The 26610-nt window shown below is 42.5% G+C and overlaps 2 protein-coding genes and 1 pseudogene across 4 annotated transcripts in view; 1 reads left to right on the top strand and 2 right to left on the bottom strand.

Moving 5' to 3' along the window:
• The window catches only part of SMAP2 (small ArfGAP2), a 47057-nt gene extending 25412 nt beyond the window's left edge, over window positions 1-21645 (bottom strand). For both annotated transcript variants that reach the window (XM_080658396.1, XM_080658397.1), the window contains exon 1: window positions 21117-21645. In XM_080658396.1, coding sequence (XP_080514522.1) covers window positions 21117-21219 — 103 coding nt within the window. In that variant the 5' untranslated portion in view covers window positions 21220-21645. The remainder of the gene's footprint in view (window positions 1-21116) is intronic.
• Window positions 13550-16153, top strand: LOC308242566 (large ribosomal subunit protein uL13-like; annotated as a pseudogene). Its single transcript has 3 exons — window positions 13550-13639; window positions 13846-13912; window positions 15552-16153. The product of its transcript is annotated as a large ribosomal subunit protein uL13-like (transcript).
• Window positions 21646-22674: 1029 nt separating the features above from the next.
• LOC308242701 (pre-mRNA-splicing factor 38A-like) lies at window positions 22675-23325 on the bottom strand (the record flags this gene model as incomplete). Its single annotated transcript, XM_080657107.1, has 1 exon — window positions 22675-23325. The coding sequence occupies one exon, from the start codon at window positions 23323-23325 to the stop codon at window positions 22675-22677; it is 651 nt and encodes a 216-aa protein (XP_080513233.1).
• Window positions 23326-26610: the final 3285 nt, after the last annotated feature.

The following is a 26610-nucleotide window of genomic DNA, read 5'->3' as shown; positions in this document are numbered from 1 at the left end:
ATGAGATGTTGATTATCAAATTTGAGCTGGCCGAAATGTAGATCATTCCGAGGTCAGTACTGTATATCTTTAGTTCTGAAGTAAAGATTTTATATTAGTCAAGAGGAGTCTTAAAGCAAAATAAGGGGAAACATTGATGGTTGGTAAAGGGAAAGGAAATATTTAAACTTACAAAGAAAATAAAGGACCAGTTTTATGTGCTGAAAACAAATGACAAAAAACAGAATCTGGGCTATCTTTTCTTCTTCTATTTTTACTCATGATTCACATTTCTTTCAAGCTGCTCCATGTGCATATCATAGTTGGCTCACAATAAGGGAGATAATTATGTGCTCCACCTGGATTACATGGCCACTGTACTATTTTGACCTGGATTTTTTTTCTTCTATCACGTCAACAGTTAAGAATTCATTATGCAGACACAGGGCCTCGTGTCCTGCACAGGGTGCCTGGGTCCCAAACTGCTCTTTAAGGACACATTCCACATGTTGCTAACACTCGCTCCCTAGAGTCAACTAGGTCATCTTTAAAAAACTAACAAACAAATAAGGAAGAACCTAAATCAATAAACTCTGATTTGAAAACAGAGCTTAATTCACTTTGATTTGGCCTGTCATTAACTCTAACACAAAAATTGGGAGTCAAAGTGAAGAAGAAGCAGTGTTTGTTTTAAGAACAATTCTAATGCCAGTTTCCTCAGTTCTACTCATTACATCCCTCCACCCCGATTCACTACAAATACACAGAAACACCACTGCCCTCTTGGAGCATTTAAGTGGGGCCTGAGAGGTATGTTTACCCGCCTATTTTCATCTACACAAAAGAGAACTCACCTCGTCCTCTATTCTAAAACAACAATAAACAGTAACCTTGAACTCTGTAAGTACAAACATTTTAAGGAACCATGAGACTAAAATAAGGACTTACTCAATCAACCTTTGTTCCCATCCGGTTCCTCTCGCAAGAATGCTGTTTCCTTTTGTCAAAAAGAGACACTGTCCACAAACACTGACTGAACTACATCAAGAACATATAGTGAAACTTTGCTGATAACTAATCAAGGAGGGAATTTACTGCTTAGAAATAAAAAAATAAAAAAAATTCCCCAAATGTATGAAAACACCAAAAGAAATGCAACTCCTGTGGAAAGATGGCCAAAAATCTAGAGAAAGAATTAAAAAGAAACATTTCTTTCTATTAAAGATGGATTGTGTCCCATGAGAAAAAAAGCTCAACAAAGTTGGTTGGCATCTCTGTCCACTGAGAAAAAGATCAATGAGTTAAGGGGGGAAAAAGGTCACAGCAGACAAAAATTGGCTAAAACAGCTTGAATTCCAAGCTTTCCTACAGTGGGCCTCAGGGGTCACATTTAGGTTTAAGCTTCCACAGCAGCAGCCCCCTGAATATCCACAACCACAGGAAAACATTTGCCAATGTTTTCTCTCTTTAAAAGTAATTTTGATTTATCTGTTTTTCTTTAATGGCTATTTAACTGATGCTACATTTGCTCTTATAATTCCTAAGATAGTGTTTCATATAATGCTTAAGAGCATATTATTTCTACTTCACTAAACTCTAGAAGCGGACACTATAACTACGTACTTCAACTGAAATAAAAGATCCCCTATTACTTAAACCATTCGTTGAAGTTTGACATGAAACATTATAGGAAATGCAGCAAGGTGTTATTGTAAATCTATCAAAGTAACTTAATATTTATCTCAATAAGGTTTGATAGGTTTTAAAAACAATGCAAAAAACTAAACAATAATACCCCTAGCTAAACTTAGCAATATTATTATTAGTTCAACCCCAAATTCATTGATTAGTTTAGGGGAATTGGCATCTTGTAATTATTTGGGTTTTGTTTTTTGTTAAATAAATATTCCCACGAGAGACTAGTGTAAAAATGTGATATGTACTGCAGGATCTCCAAGTGGGAGCCCCATTCTTTCTGGAGAATCTTGAGTTTCAGCTGCAGGACAATGTCTCTTATGCCAGTATCCTCAGTAAGGGGCCTGGGTGCCTATCTACTGAGAAATGAGTAAAAGAGCCCTAAGTGAGCAGCAGCACAAGATCGCTAGTTCAGGTCTTACTTCTAGGTCAAGTTCTAAATTCATGGGTGGTGGATCCTTACACAGCACCTTACACATGGAGGAGGGTCTGGTGCCAAGAAAAAAGAAATCAAGCAAGGTAATTAAGAATCTACACTGACCTGTAATACTTTTAACAATAAAGATACATTATAAAAAAAAAAAAAAAAAAAAGGAATCTACACTGGTCCTGTAAAGCTAAGGCACAAAGATCTCAGGACTGTGAAGTGGAGCAGGGACTGGGAACAAGCCAAGGAAGGGTCAACAATTAAATCTTAAAAGAGTGACTTTTTTGTTGTTATTAATCCTCAGCCAAGCATATTTTTTTCCATTGATTTCCAAGGATTTTTTTCCCATTGATTTTTAAATATTTTTTCCCATTGATTTTGAGGGAGGGAGACAGAGAGAAACATTGATGTGAAAGAGACACATTGATTAGTTGCCTCCCACATGGGGATCAAGCCTGCAACCGAGGTATGTGCCTTGACCGAAATCGAGCTAGAAACCCTTCAGTCTATGGGCCAATGCTCTGAACGAAACCAGCTAGGGTGGAGGAAGAACAATTTTAAGTATATTTTGTGGTAAATTCCATTCTTTGCTTCCCCTTTGTTGTTAAAGTTCTAAAAAGTCTTAACAGGGCTAAGGGGAAAGAAGCAAAGTGATTGGTATCTGCACATGAAGCAGAGCATTAGAGCACAGGCAGCAATGTGATGAAAGCTCCGATGATCCAGCGAAGCAACCCCAACTGGGAGAGAGAAGCAGGACACATGGGGGCCACTTGGGCAATTTTCATCTATACTTGTGGATTCTCCTTCCTGAATTCACATTTTGGAGGTTCTCTGTTTTGACTAATAAGGAAGACTGGACTACTTACACGTCTGGATTAATGTAAGATCTCTCACAAATCGCTTTACGGGGCTATTACTTCCATTAGCAAAACATCATTTTGTGAAAATCTTGCTCCATCCTATTCTGACTCCCACAATCTGTTGTTCTTCTGTGATACTCATCTATGATTGTTCTGTTGTTGGGTTTTACTTTTGTGAGCTCCTTTAGTATAATTTGGTATACTTAAAAAAAAAACACCACTAGTATTTGTCTTGTGAACTTGAGATTCAAAACACTTATTACTCAGAAAATCATCCAAAGGTCATTGAAATATCTTATAAAGAAAGTTGGGGGAAAGAGTATAGGGTATCCTTAACATTCCTTGACTCAGGTTAGCCCACAGTATCTTGGCTGTAGACAATTTTCTCTGCACAAAGACCCTGCTTAAAGCATTTATGAATAAGCTAGGAGAGTCTCGGTGAAGGCATGGCTTCTCTGAAAAAGGGAGGGAGGAAATAAAAAAACAACTGCTTTCATTGGGGGCAGGAAGGACATTATTTCATTTGGAGCTAAACAGCGAGACCATCTCAGTACAAACAATTGTTTGGCTTGAAGGCACCATGTGGCCAATTACTCCAGTAAAGGCTCAGCTGAAATGGAACCCAGAACTTGCCGGGACCGAGGGATAGGGACTGACACAGGCTCAGTGTCAGCTTCGTCATAGCTTTGGGGTCCCAGAGCATGCCAGCAAGGATGCTCACAGAACACACTCTACTCCAATCAGAAATAGCATCATTCTGCACCCAACCCAACCAAGAATGTAGATTTATTTATTTATTTATTTATTTAAAATATATTTTATTGATTTTTTTTTTACAGAGAGGAAGGGAGAGGGATAGAGAGTTAGAAACATCGATGAGAGAGAAACATCGGTCAGCTGCCTCCTGCACCCTCCCTACTGGTACATGCCCTTGACTGGAATCGAACCTGGGACCCTTAAGTACGCAGGCCAATGCTCTATCCACTGAGCCAAACCAGTTAGGGCAAGAATGTAGATTTAAAAGAGATGAAGAAAAGATGGCATTGGGGCAAATACATTTATTCAATCTAAAACTGACATTTTATAGCAAACATAACAAGTATAAAAATAAGATCTCATAAGAGAGGTAATACATTTCAATCACTATCTCAATGGTTAAGAGCAGACTCAGGGAGGAAGTGTGCAGGGAGGGATTGCTGAGCTAATAGCCAGGCAATCATTTCAAAGTCTGCAAGGTGGATTTGGTATTTCAAAATTTGACATTATAATTAAACTAATTTCCCATCAGTCATGACCTCACTTCAGGTAACAAATGCTAAATCTATCTTGGTTCGCTAGAAGTCACTTTCTTCACTCCCTGGGGACATTCAGTTCTTAACATTTTAACATTACTTCAAGTTAAAGTCTTAACTTCCTCTTTGCAATAACCAATATCCTACTCCTATTCTGAAAACAACAACAACAACAACAACAACAAACAGAAGATGCAGTGTCCATTTGGGGTATGCATATCTTTAAAAGAAGCTACTAAAGAAGGGTGATAGGGCCACTGACCAATGACTGCACTCTTCATTCCCCTCCCCTAGGATAAGTAATAAGCGAAAGAGGAACAATGTAAAAAGGGATGTTAAAAATAGCCCACACTCAAACAGTGCCACTTTCTTTCCTCTCCAGCAGTGGTTTTCAAGTAAAGCAATTTTCCCAAGGGGCAATGTCAATGTCTGGAGACACTTTTAGTTGTTATAACTGATAGGAGGTGGGGGTGCTCCTGGCATCTAGTGGGCACAGGCCAGGGACGTTGCTAAATATCCTGCACAGCCCCACAAAAAAGAAGTATCAAAAATGGCAAGAGAACCCAGCAAGTACACTTCTGGGAATATAGCCTAAGTATCCCAAAACACTAACTCAAAGGAATATATGCACCCCTCTGGTCACTGCAGCATTATTTACAATAGCCAGGGTTTGGAAGCAGCCCAAGTATCCATCAGTGGATGAATGAATAAAAAAGCTGTGGTACATTTTACACAATGGAATACTACTCAGCCATAAAAAAGAAGGAAATCTTACCTTTTGTGACACCATGGATAGACCTGAGACTATTATGCTAAATGAAATAAGCCAGTCAGAGAAAGACAAATACCATATGATCTTACTTTATGTAGAATCTAATGAACAAAATAAACTAACAAACAAAATAGAAATAGACTCATAGATATAGAGAACAGACTGACAGCTGTCAGAGGGGAGGGGGTTGGGAGACTGGGTGAAAAAGGTGAAGGGATTAAGCAAAGAAAAAAAGAATTCATAGACACAGACAACAGTATGGTGATTACCAGAGGAAAATGGGCGTGGGTGAAAAGGGTAAAGGGGAGGGGATAAATGGTGATGGAAGGAGACTTGAGTTGGGGTGGTGAACACATAATACAATATACAGGTGATGTATTATAGGATTGTACACCTGAAAACTATATAATTTTATTAACCAACTAGAGGCCCGGTGCACGAAATTCGTGCATGGGGGGGTGTCCCTCAGTCCAGCCTGCACTCTCTCCAATCTGGGACACCTTGGGGGATGTCCAACTGCCCATTTAGGTCCATCAGACATTCCTCTCACAATCCAGGACTGCTGGCTCCCAACCACTCGCCTGCCTCTGCCTGATTACCCCTAACCCCTTTTGCCTGCCAGCCTGATCACCCCCTAACCACTCCCCTGCCAGCCTGATTGATGCCTAACTGCTCCCTGGCAGGCCCAATTGCCCCTAACTGCCCTCCCCTGCTGTCCTGGTCCCCCCCAACTGCCCTCCCCTGCTGTCCTGGTCCCCCCCAACTGGTCTCCCCTGCTGTCCTGGTCCCACCCAACTGACCTCCCCTGCTGGCCTGGTCTCCCCCAACTGCCCTCCTCTGCTATCCCGGTCACCCCTAACTACCTTCCCTGCTGGCCTGATCGCCCCCAACTGCCCTCCCCTGCAGGCCTGGTTACCCCCAAATGCCCTCCCCTGCAGGCCTGGTCCCCCCCAACTGCCCTCCACTGCAGGCCTTGGTCACCCCCAACTGCCCTCCCCTGCAGGCCTGGTCCCCCCCAACTGCCCTCCCCTGCAGGCCTGGTCTCCACCAACTACCCTCCCCTGCAGGCCTGGGTCCCCCCGCAACTGTCCTCCACTGCAGGCCTGGTCCTCCCCCCCCCACAACTGCCCTCCACTGCTGGCCTGGTCTCTCCCAACTGCCCTCTCCTGCAGGCCCGGTCCCCCGCAACTGTCCTCCACTGCAGGCCTGGTCCCCCCTCAACTGCCCTCCCTGATTGCCTGATTGCCCCCAACTGCCCTCCGCTGCATGCCTGGTCCCTCCCAACTGCCCTCCCCTGCAGGCCTGGTCCCCCACAACTGCCCTCCCCTGCAGGCCTGGTCCTCCCCAACTGCCCTCCCCTGCAGGCCTGGGTCCCCCCCAATAGCCCTCCCTTGCTGGCTTGGTCTCCCCCAACTGCCCTCCTCTGCTGGTCTGGTCACTCCTAACTACCCACAACTGCCCTCCCCTACAGGCCATCTTGTGGTGGCCATCTTGTGTCCACATGGGGGCAGCCATCTTTGACCACATGGGGACAGCCATCTTGTGTCTTGGAGTGATGGTCAATTTGCATATTACTCTTTTATTCGATAGGCTATCACCCCAATACATTCAATAAAATTTTTTTAATCTTAAAGAAGGACTTCTCTTTAGCCAGTGCTATTAATGTTGTATTCTATGCAGCACAATAAAGATCTTTGTACAGAAATAAGTAAATAAATGTCAAGAGTGCTGAGGTTGAGAAGCCGGCTCTAGAGGAACCATTTATAAGCCATTTAGTTTGGAGCATGTGAGATATAAGAATATACCAATTCTGTGGAAAAGCCTCTTCTGTAACAAACAATTTAGAGTACAAAATTCCAAAATTAGAAAGAAACTTAAGGATTATCTAGTCCAAGCACAGCTGGAGAAACTAAGGCCCAGAGAAGTCAAGTCATTTACCCAATTTCACAGAGGAAATCATCAGCTGGACTGAATTAGAATCATCTTTATATTCCCCAAATGTGTGTTATACATGGTGGGTGCTGAATAATGGTCACTGAATTGATACCCTGTTCTTTTTTTCTTTTTTTTTTTTATATATTTTATTGATTTTAGAGAAGAAGGAAGAGGGAGGGAGAGATAGAAACATCAGTGATGAGAGAGAATCATTGATTGGCTGCCTCCTGCACGCCCCCAACTGGGGACCGAGCCCGCAACCAAGGCATGTGCCCTTGGCTGGAATCGAACCTGGGACCCTTCAGTCCGCAGGCTGACGCTCTATCCATTGAGCCAAACCAGCTAGGGCGATACCCTGTTCTTTATAGTAGGTGTTCTTTTCTGTTTCAACACTCAATTCACCTTCTGCTGCTAGGAAGCCCAACACCTGAGGTTGTGCATGAAGGCTTATTCACACCACTTCCCATCCTCAAAGGAAGCCCAGAAGTGGAGGACAGTATCACACACTAGAGCTCAGAAACAAGTCCCAGGCTGAAAATGTTTTCCCACTGTTTGAAGGGAACCTCATGCCTTTCACCCAAGCAGAGGCTTCATACAAAACCTTCTGAGTCAGCAGATGAACCCTTGTGCAAGATAACGAACATATAAACTTCTCTCCACAATGACGTGCGGCAGCTTCCCTAACACGTCAAAGGAGCCCCAACCAATGGCAAATAGACAGAAAATCAGTATAACTGAATCACAGCCATATACAAACAAGCTAGACCTTTCATTTCTAAACCAACAGCAGAACAGAAATGAATTCTGGGGTCAAAGTACAGTTAGTCCAGTGGCATGCTGAATGTTAGTCATCAAAACGGCCTTGGCTAAAGGGAGGAGAGCAAAAGGCGGAGATAGGCCCTTTCAAAAAGAAAATATTCACTACTGTGTTTCAAAACCTAGGTGTTTCAAAACTGGATATAATGAGGTCCAGAGGGGTGGGACAAAGATGCCAGCCATGTAAATTGAAAGAGCCTGTAAAGGGAACATTATGAAGATAAACCCAGAGCAAATCTCTAGGGGGAAAAATCACAGCTTCCAAAGAGTCAAAGTAAGGTTCTTCAAATTAAACAAACCTGTTCCAGTGGGAACAGGGACACTCGTAAAGCTGCTGCCAGGTTATTATTAATGTTTATGGCACCTGAGAACAGTGCCTAAATACTTCCCCCCTCCTACAAAAAGGCCAAGGAACCGCTATTTTAGCCTCCTGTTTCACACCCCATGCTACATTTTCCCCAAGACGATGTGTCACACTAAAAGCTCCTAGTGAGAGGGCAGAGTACTAGCTGGGTGACTGGCTCCGGTTTTCAATGTGGCTCCAAAGCCAGAAGCACACAAGAGATGGCACAAAGAAGTGATTACCACAAAGTAACCCTGAGATTCACCTGCTCAGCTTCCTGGAATGCAGATCTTCAAAAGCTGTGTTAACAGTATGAAGGTAACTTTCAAAAGACAAAACATTGGTGTTGCTCAATGGTTAGAGCGTCAGCCAGCACACCAAATGATACACAAACAGAATACAATAAAGGTATTTAGATGTTTTTAATGTCATGAAAAACACTTATAATAAATGTTATGCAAAAACAATAATGAAAATATAAGCTCAAGTAAAAAATGGACAAAATGGGGTATGGGCAATATCTTCTGCATCATTATACTTCATTCTTCTCAATGAACGTTATCACAAATATGAATAACTTTCATAAGCAGAAAAATAAAGATTTGCTTTCCAAAGAAATCACATTAATGATGTTTAGCTAATAAGCACAAGGACTCTTCTACTTCCCCACTCCCCAAAATCCCACAAGACAAAAAACAGCTGGTCTGGGAGTTTGATCCTATTGTAACAACTAGAGGCCCGGCGCACAAAACTTGTACACCGATAGGGTCCCTAGGCCTGGCCAGCAATCAGGGCCGATCGGGGCCTTCCCGCTGCTGGCCAGGGCCTTCCTTCATTCCGCATCGCGCCCTGGTGGTCAGTGCAGGTCACAGCGAGTGGTCGAACTTTCCGATAGATCGAACTCCCGAGGGGATAATTTGCATATTAGCCTTTTATTATATAGGATTCTTCCCCCTCTCTCCTGCAAATACATAAGAAGTCTAATGAAACTGAACCTCATTTTTACTCTGCACCCAATATAGACCCTTGATTTGAGTCACTTCTGTCAGGCTGCTTTCTGTTCACAGATGAGGCTCAGAACCAAGTCAGAATGCTCAGAGGAGTTGGTTTGGAGTCTTCCTGGGTCCAGTGTTGCATTTAATGATACTTTCTCTCACGTACCGGCTGGGAACATTATTATGGCACTCATTCTAAGGAAGATCTTTTCTCAAAATTATCCTTGGTCTGAAACAGTAGCTCTAACCCCACTCCTCATGCCTAACTTCAGACAGATGAAGCCCCCAGTTCCAAGCAGCTATTCTTTCAGTAAAAATGCTTTCAACATAACAGAGGAGCCTGAGTCTTTTCATTCTTTCTTTCTCAAATCAGCAGTCACACTTAAATTGGTTTCCATTACCTCTGCTGTTTACAGCTATTTTGAACAAAAGCATCATGGTAAGAACAGGGAGTTTCCTTCCTACTTCTCATTGGAGGGCTTGTGGTAGTTATAACCCTAGTGGTAAAGTATCAACAAGAAAAAGATACCAGCATCCCTCCCCCCATGAGCTTTAGACTGCAGTCAAAGATGTTCTCAGCTCACATAGAAGATTCTGTGAGAAATTATTTTTTGAAGGCACAGAACAAGAACAACCATCTAAATAATATTAAGACAATTTTTAACTCAGGGCTTGAAACACTAGAGAACTTAGTTCAAAATCCACACACTGGGGACTTCCAGTAAGACAAGAAAAGAGGAAGAAGTTGACATTTACTTGGTGTGCACTTCAGGAAGCAATGTTGTAGGATTAATATGTAAACCCACATCTAAAAATGTGAGCTCTGTGGTAGAAGCTTGGGGATTTATAATTTTTCCATCACTAGCAACTGCTGCGAAGGACTGCCTGGTTATTTGAGAAAAGGCTATTCTCTCAAATCGCTATGCTAAGACAGGCTTACCAGCTACAGACATTAGATCTCACTTCCTCCCATATCTGCTTTACTATTTTCAATAAATCATAAAATGATTATGTTACACGCTTGTTTTTTGGTTGAGGAGAAATGACATGAAGCCTGAGGAATCCAGTTCTCACTGCTTTGGATTAAGAAATTCCTTTCTGAAAGTTTTGACCTGAAGTAAAAAAAAAAAAAATCAGTATAGCATTCTTCAGGTGGGCTTCTGAAACCTAGTACTTCCTCAATAAACTATATTCTATATGTATGTAAAAGCAAACCAGAATACCCATAGGAAATATACAAAGGAGGAGGGGGTGCTATGTCAACAAAAATGGTCAGAAAACTACTTAACATTACTTGAAAATGAAAAAAAAGCAGCAATAATAAAATCCTGTTAACCACCCATTGATATGTTACAAAGGTGGGATTCCAGGGCAAGTTTCAGCCACATATGAGGGAAGTCAGGGGGAAGGGGAAAGTTGGACAAACTGAAGACGACCACCAGGACAACCTTACACTGATGGATGGTCATAGCTGAAGGCAGATTTGACTCATCTCTGAGGCTTTCCACTGGGGAGGGACCTGCAGTGCAGCCGTCAATGGACCAGCATCCACAAAGCCTGTGGAGAAATACAGGATCCAGAAGAGTGGGGTAGGAAAGGAGAAAGTTTGGAAAATGGAAGAGTCAAATACAATAGTGAAATATTGTACTTATTAAACATGAGGCTTCAAAAATGCATAGATGTGCCCAGCTGGCATGGCTCAGTGGGTGAGTGTTGACCTCTGAACCACGAAATCAGGGTTCGATTCCTGGTCAGGGCACATGCCCGAGTTCTGGGCTTGATCCTCAGTGTGGGATCAAGCCAATCAATGATTCTGTCTTATTATTTTATGTTTGTATCTCTGTCTCCCACTCCCTCCTCTCTGAAATCAATAATTTTTTTTTTTTTAAATACATAGCTGTACCTCTTAAGTTGAATGGACTGGCTGAAAAGAACTGGTATTCTGGAAAGCAGTCTCATACACTTTTTAAAATACAAATTACATTTTAATGACATCTGGAATTATAGTAATACCTGCCAAGAGGAAATTAATTTTTGAAGAAAAGAGAAAAACAATGAAACCTATGCAATTTTTACAGTTGGTAACCTTACTCAAACAATGAGGGTCCCTTATCCCGGCCTCTGCGGAAAATAGCCTAAAAGCAAACATACTTACACTCCACTGAAAACCTTTGCTGGCCTAGTTCCACCAATTCCATTAACATAGCAGGGGCCCAAAGGCAGGTGACCTGATTGACAAAAAAAGCACTTCTAGAAAGTGCTAAACTTGTATCATGTAACTCCTTAAGCACTTTATAATCAAGAAGAAAACTAGAAGCAATAATTTGGAAAGTTTTGCCTTTAAATGGAGCAGCAGAAACTTTCCTTACAAGATACACTTTTCAGGTCCAGTATAGAAGAAAGTAGATCCAGTGATCTCACCTCCCTCCCCCAGTGCTAACCCATCTGAAGATGTAAGGGTGGGGGAGACAGATAAAGACCAGTAAAATTTGTGGCACAAGGGAAATCAGCTCCACCACCATTACCTTAAATATATATATATATATATATATATGATATATGACTAATCTGCACCATGTTTTAAGGCTGCAATCCTCAAAATTCTCTCTGTACATCTTAGGTGTAACTGACTCAAGTCTTGCAGTTGTAGACCGGACAAACTCAATGTATACACATCCTGCTTAAGGATTCCCAGAATAGACAGGGTGGGAACTTATTTTCTTTGTAACCAAATGATAAATCACTCCTGGAAGCGACCAACAGTCAAATCGGATTCAACCGGAGCCAATTTTCCTAGTCACGCATCCTATTTGTATGAGCAATGACTGAGTTGTTATATTACTTCCTGATACCAATTATTGTTTCAGTTTCAGCAATAGTTAAGAACCTTTAGAAGCACACAAAGTTGTACCTGCTTGAAAACCCTTCTTATCTCTTGTCCAAAATAACGCAACTATTTACTTATAAGGAGAAAGAATACTATATCTTGGAGGTTTTTTTTAAGTGCTTTTTCCTGTTGCCATTCAGATCCTACCCTTGCTCCACTCTATCACAGGGAACTACATCTCCCTTGCCAACTGATTTCTGGGTAAGTTCCATCAATGGTTGGTACTGATAAGGATAAGAAATAGGACAGGGGAAGCCAGGGTAATGCCCTCTCTCTTACTTGGTTTGAGTTCCAGTTGCCACCAGACAGCGCTTCTTTCCATGCTTCTAGCTCACACCAGATGGCTCAGGCTTCGGCCTTTGGTGACACCAGCACCTTCTAATTTCCTTAGGGGTATAGTAGCTCCCAGGTTGCTAATCTCTGGGTTGCCTCACCAGCCTGTTTACCTTCTCAGCTCTTATATCACCTGTATAACTTATTCCATATATTAAATTCCCTCTGCTTGTACTACCTACAGCGGTTTCTATTTCCCTAATGCAGTGGTCGGCAAACTGCGGCTCGCAAGCCACATGCAGCTCTTTGGCCCCTTGAGTGTGGCTCTTACACAAAATACCACGGCCTGGGCGAGTCTATTTTGAAGAAGTGGCGTTAGAAGAAGTTTAAGTTTAAAAAATTTGGCTCTCAAAAGAAATTTCAATCGTTGTACTGTTGATATTTGGCTCTGTTGACTAATGAGTTTGCCGACCACTGCCCTAATGGATCCCTGACTTTAAAAAATATTTTTAAACTTAGCTTCCCTGCTCTCGCTGGTTTGACTCAGTGGATAGAGTGTAGGCCCTCGGACTGAAGGGTCCCGGTTAGATTCGGGTCAAGGGCACGTACCTTGGTTGCAGCCTTGATCCCCAGTAGGGGGTGTGCAGGAGGCAACCAATCTAGGTGTCTCTCTCACATCGATGTTTCTGTCTGTCCCCTACCCCTCCACTCTCTCTAAAAGTCAATGGAAAAATATCCTCAGGTGAGGATTAACAAACAACAACAAAAACTTACTTCTCTAAAAATTAAACTTTCAGATAACTTGTAAAAGATGTCTTCTAGTAAGAAACAACGGATTTATGAATGACAAAAATCAATTCATTCATTCAAACAAGTATTTACTAAGAGCCTGATCTGTGCCAAGCACTGTTCTAGGTGCTGGGAATACTACAGTGAACAAAACAGGCACAGCCGAAACCGGTTTGGCTCAGTGGATAGAGCGTCGGCCTGCGGACTGAAAGGTCCCGGGTTCGATTCCGGCAAGGGCATGTACCTTGGTTGCGGGCACATCCCCAGTGGGAGGTGTGCAGGAGGCAGCTGATCGATGTTTCTCTCTCATCGATGTTTCTAGCTTTCTATCCCTCTCCCTTCCTCTCTGCGAAATATCAATAAAATATATTAAAAAAAAAACAAAAAAAAAAACAGGCACAACACCCCTGCCCTCACAGAGCTTACATTCTAGTGGACATGTCAACCATGGCAAATACAGTTTTAAAAAACTAACCAATATGGAATATGTCTTTAACAATAGAGGAATTTGGCAAAAATGAATTCACTTTAAGGTGTTCTACTCTACACAGACGTGGTTCCTACCTTTTCAATGTGGTATGCTGAACTGTCACATTCCAGAGGCCAATACAGAACTTCTTCAAAGTTAGTTATCTACTTAAACTGGCCACTTGTGCTCAAACAGAAGTACAACTGTGATAAGGATTTAAGCAGACACAATAATAAAAGTTAGGCACAGTATGCTTAGAATGTAAAACATAAATGTGTTTTATGCAGATTTCTGCTTGGCATCTTTTTCACAGGGGATATCATTTGGAGGAATTGAGTTTGTCTATTTAAGAAGTCACTTTATCCTTGTCTATGGCACAGGTAAATACTGTCAACATAACATACAAAGCCAGCTGCAATGTACATAATGAGTAAAGTGTTGCAGTCACCAATCGCATGACATTATTCCCAAGATGAAATTTTCAGGCAGAAGAACAGAAACAGACAATGACTCATGTTATATAGACAACCGTGCCCAAGAAAGCTGCCACCTACATACCACAATGACATCAGATGAAAAATGCAGAAAGAAAGTAATTTTCTGATTTATTTGAAAGCAATAGATTTGCTGAAAAGTGTACTGAGATCAGGCTGCACTACCTGTTTACACTTCCTAAGCCCTGAATAACCACAAGCACACATCAGATATTCAGTACTCTTAGACTAAGTATAAAAGCATGCCCAGACTCAAAAACCAATGTCATCAACTCCAGAAATGACATAACACTTACTGCTGCCATTTCACTAGACTTTTCTAAGATAATTTAATGTATTCTGGAAGGTGCGCTTCCATGGAGATCTGTGGGCATAGTACTCAGACCTTTCTTATTACTCAGTAATCAGAAAATATTTCATATCTGTAATACTTATACTTCCATCTGAGTAGCAGGCAGACTTCCAGTACTATGGGAGTCTAAAGCATATTCATAATCTCAGTCCCACACAGTAAAGTCCCTTGCCACTCCCCAACATGTAGGTAAGATACCCTAAAGATTCTCCTCACACACACATACACGTGATACATCCGGCAGCCTTTGCACATTGTTTCTTCTGCCCATAATGCAAAGTCCCCTAAATTCACCTGGAAAAGTCATGCTCATCATTCAAGATACAACCTACATGTCTCTTTGAAGCCACAACTTCCTGAGGCCGACTTGTTTGCTTTCTTCAATGCTTTCATTTCTCCCTGCACACAATACCATAACGCTAATGACAGCATTGCATCATTTATGTGTTTACACATCTGCTTTCCCATTAGACTTCAGAGTCCTCGAGCCCTAGTTTTTAATCTACATATCCTGGTACAGTGTCTGACACAAAGTGTGCAAGCAATATTGTCTGAATGAATACATGTAGTGTGGGATTGCAAGCTTGCAAAGAGTTCCCACTAAAAGTTATGGCATATTGTAATCTCTGTCCTACTGCCACGGGATATTTCAAGTACAAGGAGAACAGATAGGGAAGTATCTCCCAGGGAACAGGTTAAACAAGTTGATATTAAAAGACATTCTAATTGGGAATTGGACAACTTACTTTCAGTAAAACGGTGTCAAGCTAACCACAGCTGTCAGAATTCAGGTGCATTAGCTGTAAAAACCCAAAAAGTTATTTGATCTTCGTTGGAGAAAGCTGTTGGATCTGATGGAATTTTTTAACCTTTCAAAAGGTGCCATAGATACAGCTAAAATAATTAAAAATTTATGGGAAAGTTCATGTTCTAAGTAATGATGTTTAGTAACAAGCAATGGTTTAGCTATCAACAGAAACAAATGTAAAGCAAAACTAGAGATTAATTTACTGGAGTTAAAATTTAGTACTACTATTAGAGAAGTTAATGCAAAGATTCCCTGGTGTAATTTTTCAATCAAGTTTGAAGAGTCAGGAAACATCCAGAGACCATCCTCAAGGGTCCCAATAGAGTACATTTACAAAAATGCCAGAACCCCCACTTCTTTCCCAGTGGCTGCTGAAGATGGCGTTGGGCAGGTCCTGTTGCTCCATGGCCAAGGCCTTCTTCTGGGTCGCCTGGCAGCTATCGTGACCGAGCAGATATTGCTGGGCCAGAAGATGGTGGTTGTGCACTGTGAGGGTATCAACATTTCTGGCAATTTCTACAGAAACAAGTTGAAGTACCTGGCCTTCCTCTACCAGCGAATAAACACCAACCCATCCTGCGGTTCTTACCACTTCCTAGCCCCCAGCGGCATCTTTTGGCGACCCAGCAAGAAACACTGCCCCACAACACCAAGCAAGGCCAGGCCTCAAGGTGTTTGATGGGATCCTGCTACCCTGTGACAAGAAGAAAGCAAATGGTGCTGCAGCCCTCAAGGTTGTACATCTGAAGCCTACATGGAAGTCTGCCTACCTAGGGCGCCTGGCTCATGAGGTTGGCTGGAAGTACCAGGCAGTCACAGCCACTCTGCAGAAGAGGAAGGAGAGGCCAAGGTCCATTACCAGAGGAAAAAGCAGCTCAGGGGGCTTTGGAAGCAGGCAGAAAAGAACGTGGAGAAGAAAACTGACAGATACACAGAGGTCCTCAAGACTCATGGACTTCGGGCCTAAGCCAAATAAAACTGACTGCGAATTCCTAAAAAAAAAAAAAAAAAAAAAAAAAAGCCAGCACTCCCATATATAGGAAATGGTTTTGGCTTAAAGACTAGGGAATTATTGTGTGAGTCATTCTCATTGTGGCTTCCAGGAACTAGAGTATTTAAGGGAATAACATCAGAATGGGAAATTAATAAAATCAAGATAAAACAAATAAGAACAGCAATGGTAATAAATAATGCTTACATCTGTGTAACACTTTTATTTACTCAGCACTTTAGTTTTCAAAGGAGGAAAATTAAACTGAGAATGTTAGGTGGCATAATGAAGGTCCCAAAGCTAAAATAAGTAAAGGAGTTTAACTGGATATTTCAACATCAAGCTACAGCCCCTTCCTCTGCTCTGCTTCTTTGCACCTGTAAGGTGAGCTATGTGCTATGGATGGGCCTAAGACACTTTCTAAGGTGCCTTTAATGAGATCAGAGGTTTCCAAATCACTTAAGCAAGATAATCTAGGTACAGACTTAGAAAATACCTTGAAAGAATGAGGAAGCCCCTCAATATTGTGAACCTTCATGTTCCCCATGTTATACTATTGACTGAAAAATGCAAGTGTGCAGTCCTGGCTAGGTAGCTCAGTTGGTTAGAGCATGGGCCAAATATGCCAAGGTTGCAGGTCCGATTCTACATTACAGCACATATAAGAATCAACCAGTGAATGCATAAATAAGCAGAACAACAATTCGATGTTTCTCTCTCTCTTGCTGCCTTCCTCTCTCTCTTTAAAATCAATCAATAAAAATACATTTAAAAATAATTTAAAAGAAAAATGCAAGCTGCCATTAAGTGGGGGTAACACCTACTTTTTGCACAAAAGCACTGTTTAGGAATATATTTAAATGTAGTTGTCTATGCATAGATTGTATCTTAAAAGTCACATAAGAAATTACCAATAGTGGTTACTCCCAGGAACGAAAATGGTGACTAAGGAAATCAGGGACAGGAACACAACTTTTCACTGTACACATTCCCTTTTAAACCTTTTGAATTTTGAACCACATGCAAGTGCTACCTTTTTCAAAAGGTAAATTTAAATTTAAGAATATATAATGGGAATTGAACCAGATGCAATGGTTAGATGATTCAAGGTGAAACATTTCAGAGATAGGATGCAGCAGAAGAGAAAAGTAAAAAATATTACAAAGTTCCTGTCAGACTCCAGAATTCCATGTGGTGTTTCAAAGTCTGAAGTAAATATTCCTCAAGACCATCAAATTTCTTTCTGTTTAATTCTCCGCTCATTATACAGCTCTCAATTTTTTACGAGCCTTGATATTGAGAAAGGAGTGTCCCAAGAGCGACACAAGTATTCAGGTCATCAGAAAGGTAGATCCTTTCATGGTAAATAAGATAGTGTCTAATTTAAACCAGTTTCTGAAGAGGTCAATAAAGAGTTATTTCAGGCACACTGATAAAACATGGAACTGCAGAGCTAAAGACTACACCTTGGACCAGTAAGACCCCACCAAGGGTCTATGCAAAAATAGGGCCCAGCCTTAACTAGGTAGAGTTACCATTGACATACCTAGAATTTTCAGTATGTTTGTCCTCTGTTCTACCACTACTGCTTAGGTCAATCCAAAAAACTTAACCTAAAGGTCACAATAACTTGAAGATTTGGGATGGTGAGGAAACCACATCTTTGGGCCTACAGCGAGTCACAGTATTTTTTTTAAAATATATTTTATTGATTTTCCACAGAGAGGAAGACAGAGGGATAGAAAGTTAGAAACATCGATGAGAGAGACATTGATCACCTGCCTCCTGCACGCCCCCTACTGGGGATGTGCCCGCAACCCAGGTACATGCCCTTGACCGGAATCGAACCCGGGACCCTTGAGTCTGCAGGCGGACACTCTATCCACTGAGCCAAACCGGCTAGGGCACACAGTACTTTTTTTTTAAGGAGTGCCAAATCAGCTTCCTTTCACACACAGGAGTCACTGTGCCTTGGAGGTACCAGAAACTGGTGAGTCTTGTGCTCAAGAAATTTAAAAAAACCCAGGACTAACAAAAAACGTGTACTACATAAAGAGAACACATTCTTGTTCTCTACTCTAATGTTTAAATTATGTATCTAAAGATAATAACATTCTTAAATAAGTATAAGGTTTTAAAAAGGAGATTCATTGCCAAAGAGTTATTATTTTTGGACATTGCAAAAATACCTGCTCACAGGTCTGCAGTCCAGGGCTACATCATCTAATTTAATATGAATGGATTAGCAATCACTCACTGATTTTTAATTGGATCAAACCATAAATCTTTGAGGGCCCAGTTAGCTCTCAATTTTCTAAGTAAGAAAGGACATGAGACACAGAGATAAGCTCACATCCAAGTCTCATTTTAGCCAACAGTTTTTAAATTCCTCTTCCCACTAAGTGTATTTTTTACCACAGCTAACAGGAAACATAACCTATTGATTGCAAATGCCTCTTCTTTCCACCATCTGACAGTTGTTCACATGATCATTATGACAACCAAAACCAGGAAAAAGGAAGAGAAAAATGAGTGAGGGGCTGAAATAGTGGAGGGTTTAGATAATTCATAAACTGAGCAAAGTGAGGCCTGACCATAAACAAATGTCTTATTTAACTGAATTGAAAGATGGCTGATATCTTGTCATCTCAATTTTAATATAATGGCCACGTCACTGAAGCCCCCAAGCCAAATTGTTAAACTAACTTGTGAAAAGAAATTGTTTCAGGAACCTGGATTCTACCATCAACACCAGTTAATAAGGTTTACAAGCCATCATTTACTAATTCTCATTAAGAATTTACTAGTACTCATTAAGAATTTCATTACCTGATCCCCAGTTAATGCTACTGATAAAGAGCAATGGAAAATTTGGAGAAGTGATGAGTCAACCTCTTTCTTCCATATGCTCTATTTTATTGGAATATGAGTAAGAGTAAGAGTGGTATGATGGGGAAGTGGGGAGTCAATAGGGAAAAAAGGGGGACATCTGTAATACTTTCAACAAAAAAGATAAATTTTTTTAAAACTTCAATAAATAACTGTTTATAAAAATGTCTTTTAAAAAAAAGAGTAGTATGACAAATGGGGGTGGGGGCATTACTAATCATCAATGGCATCTGACTCCCCAAATGTAGCAGGCTCACTCCACTGGGTTGCTTCACTGTGACTCAAGATCTGTCAACCAAGGATATAGGGGAATTTGAGTAAAATCAAGAGATACACTCCCAAATTTTAAACAGAATCTTCTAATAGATTTAGGACAAAATCTAGCAAGAGTCAACTTTAAGAAATTAACCTACTCAACATAAACTGATGCTAAAGTACTTTTGAAAATGAATTCTTGCTAATGCAAAAATTCAGAAAAGAAGTCTGGGGACCTGCTTTCCTAATGACACATTTATCTATTGGTAGAGGGCACTAAAATATATTACTACTAGTAGGTGTCTAGTAGTATCAATGTATCATCTCCCTGTTCTCACATAACCTTATTTTTCTAAAATAAAAGGTAATTAGCCCGGCTGGCGTGGTTCAGGAGGTCACAGTTGGATTGCCGGTCAGGGGTCAAGGCACATACTTGGGTTGTGGCTAGATCCCCATCGGGTAGTGTGCAGGAGGCAGCCAATCAGTGTTTCTCTCTTATCATTGATGTTTCTATCTCTCTCTCCCTCTCTCTTCCTCTCTGAAATCAATAAAAATATATTTTAAAATAAATAAAATAAAACAAAAGGTAATTAGTGAAAGCATCAATTATGCATATACTTCCCTTGTCAATATTGATAAATACAAATACATTTGAATATTTCTTATATACTATATGCCCAATATGTTATATGGCAAATCCACTGCACGATGAACAGAAGTAAATTAACAATAGTTCCCAAAATATAACTCTATTTCTCCCCAACCAAAGAAAAAAAATTTCCCAACTCCTCTAATTATATTCCAAATAATTCAGAAAGATAACAAGGAAACAAAATATGTATAGACACTTGTATCTGTAAATTTCAAGTGCAAACATTTCACTAGTAACCATGCTTTCTATCATACTGATTTTTAATTGGATCAAACCAGGAATCTTTGAGGACACAGAAAACAAAGACTAAATGGCTCTGCCAATTTATAATGATCATATTTCACCTTTAGAAGGGTAATCACCATGGAAGCAACAAATTCAATGCATCCCTTGCTTCCTTCTCTCCAGTGATTATACGGATCCTACACTAAGGCCACAATCCGCTAGCTTCTGCCACCACATACACATTAGGCCTCAAACGCACTCCAGAGCCAGGGCTAGGCTGTCTAGAAATCCGCACTGTGTCACTGCATAAAGCAGTTTCCCAGTGCACATATCCAGGAAGAAAGCCACCTAAGCACTGTCAGATCTCAGCAAGTCGGTAAAATGACAGAACTGCTAACCAAATGGCCGGCAGCAACAATCATCACCTTTAAAAAATCATTTAAGCACTTTTCCTCCCCATCATCACCTCACTTTTCTCGTCTCTCTCCCTCCCTCCCCCTTTCTCTTCCCCTCTCTGCTCTCTGTCATAGTCACACAAACTGCAGTTCACCCCCAGCTTGGCAAGTGGAAGGCTGTAGCTCTGGGCTGCCTCTGGAATGACAGCCCAGAACTCATTCAAAGCCCTGAAATACAGGCACACTCACCCGCACACACCACGCCACTCCACCACCCCCATTATCACCCCCCCCCCCCCAAACACACGCACACTCACCCTCGCAACCTCTCTCCACACCAATCCCGGTGCTGCAGAACACCTACCAGGCTCAGCAGCAAGAGTAGCACGAGGTTACCATTCAGGATGATTTGGACGGCCTAAGCTCCAGAAACCCCCTCCCCACACAACCATCTCCCAGGCGCGGCGCGGAAGCTGGAGGACCTCCCGCCCGCCGGGGGCGGGGGGTGGGGGAGTTACGCTACCTTTAGACTGGCAGTCCGCACAAAACTTGTTATCCTCCTCCAGCAGCAGGTTGGCCAGGACCGCCTGGTACCGATCCACGTCCTTCACTGACTTGCCCGTCATGGCCAGGGTGCCGGCGGGGGCAGAGGGCGATGCGCCCTCCTCACCCCCAGAAACCTTTGCCTCGGTCAGGAGGTGAGGACTCCCAGTTCCTCGCCCAGGGGCACTTCCTGAGCGGGGCAGGACTCTCCTCCGCCCCGCGCCCCTCCTCGCGTCAGCCGCGCCCGCCCCCCACTCTGCAGCCCCTCAGCGCTGCGCCCCCTGGCGGGCTTAGGGAAGGCAGGGAAAGCTGCCGGACCAGGGGCCCTCGGCCCATTCAAAAGAGGCTCTCAAGCCTTTCGGGTGCGAGGCACAGAAACGACTGCCTGGCCTGACTGTCTGCGAGCCAAGTGTCCTGGGCCCCCGTTTCCCATGCAGCTGCCGGCCGCTCCGCCACCACCTCTGCCGTCTACTTCCGGCAGATCTTCCTCTTCACTTCCACCCTTCCCAACACGCGCATGCGCCACGCCCCCACCACTTGGTACTGGGCTCTTTCCTGGGCTCCGCCTCTCAAGAACCAATCCGGGCAGAAGTGAGGGGCGGAGCTTGGGTGGGGCGGAGGGAGGAGTGGACACGCCCTCAGCATGCCCTTGGAAGGGAATGAATGGAGCCAGGCAGAAAGACTCCCTTTGAAAGTAAAGAGAAACAGCAATCAACTTTTTTTTTTCCCCCCAGAACCTCTTTCATTTAATAAGAAAAAAAAAAAGTGGAGCCAAAACCGGTTTGGCTCAGTGGATAGAGCGTCGGCCTGCAGACTGAAGGGTCCCAGGTTCGATTCCGGTCAAGGGCACGTAACTTGGTTGCGGGCACATCCCCAGTAGGGAGTGTGCAAGAGGCAGCCGATCGAGGTTTCTCTCTCATCGATGTTTCTAACTCTCTATCCCTCTTCCTTCCTCTCTGTAAAAAATCAATAAAATATATTAAAAAAAAAAAGTGGAGATTCTTTATGTCAAAAATAAAAAATCACCCCTTGTCTAGCCCGCACGGTTCAGTGGTTAAGCTTCGACCTATGAACCGGGAGGGCACGGTTTGATTCCCAGTCAGGGTACATGCCCAGGTTGCGGGCTCGATCCCCAGTGTGCAGCAGCCAATCAATGATTCTCTCTCACCATTGATGTTTCTATCTCTCTCTTCCTCTCTGAAATCAATAAAAATATATTTTTTAAAAAACCCTAAAATATTCTCATAGCTGCCTCGGGAGTAGATCTTAATCTTTTCACATAGAGAGGTGACTTCATATCTGCAGGCCATTTGGACTAAACCCAATCTGAGTTCATTATGCCTTTCCTCTGGCTCTTCTTGTGGTTCTTCTTAGATGTTTTTGGAGATTTTGAGTGGCCCCCGTGTCTGTAACTAAGGAGATGTATGAGGTCTTGGACTCCTGCCCTGATGCCTCTCCCGGCGGGAGTCGAGGGAAAGGGCTCCTCCTCTTGGGAGACCCGCTCCTACTTCTCCTGTAGGGCTGTAGGGGCAACAGGCCTAGCCTCCGAAGCTTCTCCAGCGGTGATCAGGTGATGGTACTACCCTCTGCAACTTCTCATCCTCTTCACTGGACTGGACATCATCCATGTCCGCTCCTAGAGCGCCAACCCGAGCCTTCAATTGATCAGCTTTCTCTAGCACATAGCGTTTCTGTAGCCGGGGCAGAATGATGTCATAGACTCTCTCACAGTGCAGTAGTTCATCAATGAATTCATCTACGTGCATCAGCTCAAAATCCCCATTTCGGTTCTGGCTCTTAATTTTTCTATAGCTGTTGTTCAGAGGCTCCATGAACTCGTAACAATCAATTGCAGTGCCTGCCAGCCTCATGTAAAGTGCTCCCAACATGAGAATGTACTTGAGGTCTTCATTTTTCATAAACTCAACAATGATAACCTTCTCCGGTTGAACCTGCAGCAACTTCAAGGTCAAACACAGAAAGGGAGTTGGCTTTATGTTGCCACCATACATGCCACCCACAAACTTTAACTCCATGGCTTTATCATCTGCAAGTTCAGCCATCAGTCCAAAGCACTCCTCTTTCCAATACTTGGACTCGTAGATTCGAGTCTGAATGATCTCCTCCACCAGATATTGAAGGCTGGTGCAGTGGATGCTGTGGGGATCCTTCACTCTGCAGCTCACCATTTTTATTTTTAAAAATATATATTTTATTGATTTTTTACAGAGAGGAAGGGAGAGGGATAGAGAGTTAGAAACATCAATGAGAGAGAAACATCGATCAGCTGCCTCCTGCACACCCCCTACTGGGTATGTGCCTGCAACCAAGGTACATGCCCTTGACCGGAATCGAATCTGGGACCCTTGAGTCCACAGGCCGATGCTCTATCCACTGAGCCAAACCGGTTAGGGCTGGTTCATAATTTTTAGAACCTAGTTCCACTTATCTAGGCGTTCATGGATGTGCCCTGACTGGGGATCGGACCGCAACCTTGGCGTATCTGAATGACTCTCTAACCCACAGAGTTACCGGGCCTGGTTCAGATTGATTGATTTTATAAGTTTCCTGGTCCCCATTTATCTCATCTTAAAGGCACATACTCTGCCCCTCCCATTCCCTTTCCCACCGCGACCCTACCCCCCAGGAAAGTAATGTGAATTCGGCAACTGAGCTGCTACCAACGTTTCCCCGACCCTCCTCCCCCCACAAGCTTGTTGTCTTTGGGCAGAGCCAGATTTCTCTTAAACCTTTATGTGGTTGAGTTTATCATTCATACACAGCAATGAACATTTACTGAGCACTTACTTTGTGCCAGGCACTATGCTAATCTCTTTACATGAATTATCATAATATAGTCCTCATATCATTGTTAGATACATTCTTGCACTCCATTATGCCCTGCCTGGAGCCCCTCCCGGCGATTTTCCTATTATTCTCATTATAGGTCTCATGATTAACAGCCTTCAGTTCCCAGTAAACTGCCTCATCCAGTTTCTAGTGGACTGCCTATACCTGGCCCCCACCTGTACCTGATCTGACCAGTTACTCTGACTGACCTTTACAAGAGACGTAAGTATCGCTGCCTCCCTGATGCCATTTTGAAGCATTCTTTTTTTTTTTAATATATTTTATTGATATTTTACAGAGAGGAAAGGAGAGGGATAGAGAGCTAGAAACATCGATGAGAGAGAAACATCCATCAGCTGCCTCCTGCACACCCCCCACTGGGGATGTGCCCGCAACCAAGGTACATGCCCTTGACCGGAATCGAACCCGGGACCCTTCAGTCCGCAGGCTGACGCTCTATCCACTGAGCCAAACCGGTTTCGGCCCTGATGCCATTTTGGTCTCAGCCCTTCTGCTAGCAGAGGTTAAAAATAAGTTTATAATTCTTTTTTTAAAATACAGTTTTATTGATTTCAGAGAGGAAGGGAGAGGGAGAGAGATAGAAACATCAATGATGAGAGAGAATCATTGATTCGGCTGCCTCCTGCAAGCCCCCTACTGGGAATCAAGCCTGCAACCCAAGCATGTGCCCTTGACCGGAATCAAACCTGGGACCCTTCAGTCCAAAGGCCTATGTTCTATTCACTGAGCCAAACCAGCCAGGGCAAGTTTATAATTCTTTACTCCTTTTGGCCTCATGCATTCCTCCATCGGCGACCCTAACATTTGGTGCCAAAACCCAGGAGGGTTCCACTGGGAAGGGGAACCATCGCCCAGGCCTCAGTTACCCTGAGTTTGCTATTCAGAGAGCAGTAGGCAGTGGCAGCTTGACCTGGATTTCCGAATTCTACCAGGGTGACATGATCGCCAGCCTCAATCACCTTCAACAGACTTGTTAGTAGATATGTGGATGTTAATAACTGCCTGTGAGGACTCAGAGGAAGAGAGGAGCATATGGTAAAGAAAACATGTCGCCCAGCTGGTGTGGCTCAGTGGCTGAGTGAAGACCTATGAACTAGGAGGTCATGGTCAGAGTCCTGGTCAGGGCATATACATAGATTGTGGGGTGGGCATGCAGGAGGCAGCCAATCAATAATTCTCTCTCATCATTGATGTTTCTATCTCTCTCTCTCTCTCCCTTCCTCTCTAAAATCAATAAAAATATGTACTAGAATATATTTTAAGAATGAACGAGGACTTAATGATTTGGGGAATTCTCAGCCTACCTAGGTTGCTAATGATATTACAATGAAAAGATTCATTGTCAGAGAGAACCCAGATATCGACCCACCCTATTATGCTCAATTAATATTTGACAAAGGAGGCAAGAGCATACAATAGAGTCAAGATAGTCTCTTCAATAGATGGTATTGGAAATATTGTACAGATACATGTAAAAAAATGAAACTAGACCACCACCTTACACCATACACAAAAATAATCTAAAATGGATAAAAGACTTAAACATAAGACAGGAAACTATAAAAATCTTAGAAGAATCCATAGGCAGCAAAATATTGACATATCTCGTAGCAATATCTTTACCAACACATCTCCCAGGACAATGGAAACTAAGGAGAAAATAAACAAATGGGACTGCATCAAAATAAAAAGCTTCGGCACTGCAAAATAAATCATCAACAAAACAAGAGAGCCCACGGCATGGGAGAACATATTTGCCAAAGTTACATTCGATAACTATTTAATCTCCAAAGTTTGTAGGGAACTCGTACAACTTAACAAAAGGAAGATAAACAATCCAATAAAAAAAATGGGCAAAGGACCTAAATAGACACTTTTCGAAAGTGGACATACAGAAGGCCAAGAGACATATGAAAACATGCTCAGAGTCACTAATCATCTGAGAGATGCAAATTAAAACGACGATGGGTACCATCTCACACTTGAAAACTGTATGGAGTTTCCTCAAAAAATTAAAAATGGAACTCCCATTTGACCCAGTAATCCCACTTCTAGGAATATAGCCCAAGAAATCAGAAACACCAATCAGAAAGGATATATGCACCCATATGTTCATAGCAGCACAATTTACAATAGCTAAGATTTGGAAACAGCCTAAGTGCCCATCAGCAGATGAATGGATTAGAAAACTAGTACATCTTCTACTAGTACACAATGGAATACTACGCTGCTATAAAAAAGAAGAGATTCTTACCATTTGCAACAGCATGGATGGAACTGGAGAGCATTATGCTAAGTGAAATAAGCCAGTCAAAGAAAGATAAATATCACATTATCTCACTCATTTGTGGAATATAAGGAACAACATAAACTGATGAACAAAAATAGAACCAGAGTGATAGAACCATTGAACAGACTGTCCAACCTATGAGGGAAGGCGGGGGGTGAGGGGGTAAGAGATCAACCAAAGGACTTGTATGCATGCATATGAGCATAACGAATGACACAGACAGAGGGGTGGGGTGAGGGCATGTGCTGGGGGGTGGGGGCGGCTGGGGAGAGGTCAAAGGGGGAAAAAGGAGAAGTATGTAACACTTCAAACA

This window comes from Plecotus auritus (assembly GCF_963455305.1).
Source record: "Plecotus auritus genome assembly, chromosome: 2".
NCBI lineage: Eukaryota > Metazoa > Chordata > Mammalia > Chiroptera > Vespertilionidae > Plecotus > Plecotus auritus.
The sequence above is the reverse complement of the archived record's forward strand: the minus strand, read 5'-3'. Positions and strand labels throughout refer to the sequence as shown.